At 46.7% G+C, this 4389-nt stretch overlaps 1 protein-coding gene across 1 annotated transcript; it reads right to left on the bottom strand.

Annotated features, from left to right (window-relative positions):
• Window positions 1-3233: 3233 nt before the first annotated feature.
• LOC122225413 (olfactory receptor 2AP1-like) lies at window positions 3234-4169 on the bottom strand. The gene has a single exon (XM_042948321.1). The coding sequence runs from the start codon at window positions 4167-4169 to the stop codon at window positions 3234-3236; it is 936 nt and encodes a 311-aa protein (XP_042804255.1).
• Between the last annotated feature and the right edge of the window lie 220 nt (window positions 4170-4389).

The following is a 4389-nucleotide window of genomic DNA, read 5'->3' as shown; positions in this document are numbered from 1 at the left end:
TAACTGACTGAGCCACACAGGCACCCTTTCTGGGAAACTTTAAAATCTCATTTCACACAGATAATGTTCAAATCAGATTCCTTGGGATAAGATTTTCAAAGTCTACTGGGCCAACATTCCCATCCAAGTCTTACTTTAGGGGCCAGATTACCTGTGATGAGGACATGGAATGTCCCAGAAGAAAAGTAAATAATTTCGCCTCAGTATGTCTTCTGTTTAGGGCCTATTTCTGGGTAACTTTCTCTGGCCTATAGCCATGGATGAGAAGAGATGAATTTCTCTTTCCTGACCTGACCAAGCCAACTTCAACTCACTTTTTAATCTTGGATCCTTAACCGGCACACAACATATGTTTACCATGTATGTTTACTTTTGGTTTGTGTACTGGTTAATTTTTGTTGAGTAATAAACCATTTGAACTCTTAGTGACTTAAAACAACCACATTTATTTAGTTCATGATTCTGTGGGTTGGCTTCTTGGGCTGGGCTCATTTGGGTGGTTCTTCTGTTGATCTTTGATGGGCTCATTCATGCATCCCCAGATGGCTGCTGGCCACCTGGCCACCTGTGCAGTGTGTGTGTGTGTGTGTGTGTGTGTGTGTGTGTGTGTGTGTATGTGATTAGTATCAGCAAAAGTGATGGTGGCAAAGAGGTCTTGGGTCTTTTATCATCTAGTAGGACAGCCCAGGCTTGCTCACATGGGAGTCAGAGGGTTTCAAAGGCTTTTGGAAGTTCTGCTTGCATTATGATTGCTAGTGTCACAATGTCTGAAGCAAGCCACATGGCCAAACCCAGAGTCAATGTGGGAGGGTCTTACCAAAGAAAGTGGCTATAAGAAAGCAAAGACTGTGAGACTATCTCTAGCAGTCTCTGATGGTCGTATTTGACATGTGGCCTATGTGCAGTGTTGAAATACAGGAGCAGAGTGAATCTGAGAACCATTTTGAGGGAGGAGACAGCAGGGGTGGGCGACAGATTGCAGGGAAGGGTTAGTGATGGCTTCAAGATGTCTAGCCCAGGGCACCTGGGTGACTCAGTCAGCTGAGCATCCGACTTTGGCTCAGGTCGTGATCTCACTGTTTTTGAGTCTGAGCCCCACATCGGGCTCTCTGCTGTAAGCCTGTCAGTGCAGAGCCCACTTTGGATCATCTGTCTTCCTCTCTCTGCCCTCCCTCTCTTGTGCTCTCCCTAAAATAAATAAATATTAAAAAAAAAAAAGAGATGTCTAGCCTCAAAAGTGAAAGGATGGTGGTACTATGAATACAAATGGGAATGATTTGGAGCTAGTTTGGGGAACCAACCCCTCTCAGAGGAGTGGGTATTTCTGCATACCTATTACCTCAAAAGAAGCAGCATGGTGGAGGCAAGTGAGCAAAAGCTGGTGAAGGTCCAGCTGTGAGGGGCTGGGGAGGGAAAGAAAAGGGCTAGAAGCGTCAAATATTTTCTATTGCAGACTATTTTTTAGAAGAGGAAACCCAGGCTCAAGGCCACATAAACTAGAAATCAGGAGAAGTAGGGTCTAAATAAAGGCCTGCTTAGCTTGAGAATTTGTGTTCTTTTTTGAAAAGAATGTTTATTTGTTTTGAGAGAGGGGTAGAGAGAGGGTGAACAGGGGAAGGGCAGAGAGAGAGGGAGAGAGAGAATCCCAAACAGCTCCATGCTGTCAGCACAGAGCCCGATGTGGGGCTCGATCTCATGAACCATGAGATCATTACCTGAGCCCAAATAAAGAGTTGGATGCTTAACCAGCTGAGCCACCCAGGCGCTCCTATGTTGTTTTTAATACCCCCGGCACCATGTTTCATCTTTTGAGGTAACAGAGGTCCAGAGATCCCTCTCCTTTGAAAGAGGAGGCAAGGATGAGAAAGCAGATGTAGGGCCAGAGATACACTGAGGTGAAGGGAGTGAATTTTTCTGGGCTTAGGCTGCACAGCTTCATGCTTTTCTGAAAATTATGTAATGAGCTGACCAAGGAGAGAAAGAGTGGGAAAGGGAAGGATCATGATTGAAGAGAGAAATATTGTCCCCCAAGGACTTTTGTCAGGGATTTCAGAGGCGAGGAAAGGGATTCCTGAGCACCCGTGAAGGCCAGGATTGAAGGGGGAGGCATGAAGCCAGAACAGGCCAGGTCTGGGGGCTTCCTGTTCCTTTAGGATAAAGCTATCTTGGGAGCAGAGAAAGAGGAGGCTGACAGTGGGGTGAATGTGGTGGACTTGGCATAAGGGATGTGGGGAAAGGTCAGGAGGGTGAGTGAGGCCTAAGCTCTGGAAGTATAGCAGTGGTGCATATGATGGTGTAGTTGGAGTCCGAAGTCTGTGACTGTGTGTGCAACTCAAATTTTCCCTTGATGTCTGGTTAATACCCTGCCTTCCTGGAGTTTCAGAGCTGCCTCTTCATACAGAGGGACATTTAGATTTGTCATTGGGGGACACTACTGTGTTTTTACTTAGATAATTTTTTTAATGTTTATTTATTTTTGAGAGAGAGAGACAGAAGACAAGCAAGGGAGGCAGAGAGACAGAGGGAGACACAGAATCTGAAACAGGCTCCAGGCTCTGAGCTGTAAGCACAGAGCCCGATGTGAGGCTCAAACCCATGAACCGTGAGATCATGACCTGAGCTGAAATTGGATGCTTAACTGACTGAGTCACCCAGGACTGCATAGCCCTGAAACTACGATGTTTTTGAGTGGTCCCTGTTCAGACTCTTGACCCAGTCTTACTTTTCTTTCTTTTTTCTTCACCTCCCTCCCTGGTCTATAGGGAGCATTGGTTTTGGTCCCACAGGGATATTTCTACTGACAACCAAGTGAGTAAACTTGGAAGCACATGCGCCCTCAATCATGACTTTGGGTGAGGCCACAGCCCTGGTTGACAGCCTGACTACAGTCTCGTGAGTCACCTTAAGCAGGAGTTACTGATCTAATCACCCAGGTTCTGGCCCACTGAAGCTATGAGATGACAAATGTTTGTTGTTTTACGCCACTAGGTTTTGTGTGTAAGTCATTAAGGGGCAATAGGTAATTAATACATATTTTGGTACCTGGAAGTGGGGTGCTGACATAACAAATACCTAAAATACGGGTGTGGCTTTGGGACCAGGGAATGGATGGAAGCTTTGAGGATTTTGAAGAAAGTATTCATGAAAGCTTAACCTTGAAAATACTTTTTTGTAGAATTCTTGGACTCTGGGGAGGAGAGTCCTATTTCCCTGGAAGGTGACTTGTAGGGCTGTCATTTATTTTGGAGCCATGCCATTTTCCTGATCAGGTCTTTCACTACTTGCTTAACTTGTTGGTTCCTGAGAGTGTAGATAAAGGGATTCAAGAGGGGGGCAATAATTGTATTGATTAGGGACACTCCTTTGTTGAAATCAACCCCCTTGCCTGGAGAGGGCTTCACATACATGAAGAAGCAGCTGCCATAGCACAGGGTGACCACAATGATATGGGAGGAACAGGTGGAGAAAGCTTTCTTTCGCTCTTGGACCGAGGGGATCCTGACAATTGTCCGGATGATCTGGACATAGGATATGGCGATCAGCACTAGAGTGCTGACCAGCGCCACCACGGCCAGGGTAAAATCCACCATCTCTAACACCTGTGGCCCACTGCACACCACCTCCATTAGAGGCGTATAGTCGCAGAAGAAGTGGTTGATGTGGGTGTCACAGACTGGAAGCTGACTGGTCAGGATGACAGGCACTATGATGAAGAAGAATCCTGCCAGCCAGCAGGTGAGGATAAGCTGTGTGCAGACTCTGTTGCTCATGAGGATGGGGTAGTGGAGGGGCTGGCAGATGGCAATATACCGGTCATAGGCCATGGCTGTGAGGAGGAGGAACTCTGTAGCCCCCAGGAAGATGTGGAAAAAGTCCTGAGTAATGCAGCCAGCAAAACTGATGGTCTTGGTCCCTGTGGCAATGTTGAGCAACATCTTGGGCACGATGATGGTTTGGAACCAAATTTCTAGGCAGGACAGATTCCGGAGGAAGAAGTACATAGGGGTTTGCAGGCGTGTGTCCAGCAAGGTCAGGCTGATGACAACCAGGTTTCCAGAGACAGTCACAAGGTAGGCAAGCAGCAGGAGCAGGAAAACTGCCACCTGAAGCTCTTTGGTGTCTGTCAGGCCTTGGAGGAAGAACTCAGTCACTATGGTCTGATTGGCCATTGTGAGCCTCAGCCCTTTCCAGAAATGTGCAACCTGGGCAGATAGGAGCATCAGAAATTAGGATGAAGAAGATGAAAATTTCTCCTAAAGTGCATCATTCTTTTACCTGTCCACTGTCTCCCTATAGATTCAGGGAAGCAGAGCAGAAGCTTCCGGAGACTCTTCCCTAGTCAGAAATCAGCCTAGATCTTTCAGAATCTTTGAGGTATTATTGAATGTC

This window comes from Panthera leo, chromosome B4 (genome assembly GCF_018350215.1).
Source record: "Panthera leo isolate Ple1 chromosome B4, P.leo_Ple1_pat1.1, whole genome shotgun sequence".
Classification (NCBI taxonomy): domain Eukaryota; kingdom Metazoa; phylum Chordata; class Mammalia; order Carnivora; family Felidae; genus Panthera; species Panthera leo.
Note: the sequence above shows the minus strand (reverse complement) of the source record. Positions and strands in the feature narration are given on the sequence as shown.

Bases quoted from the DNA above. Each gene is read 5' to 3' on its own strand.
- LOC122225413 (XM_042948321.1), bottom strand. From the start codon at position 4,169: ATGGCCAATCAGACCATAGTGACTGAGTTCTTCCTCCAAGGCCTGACA.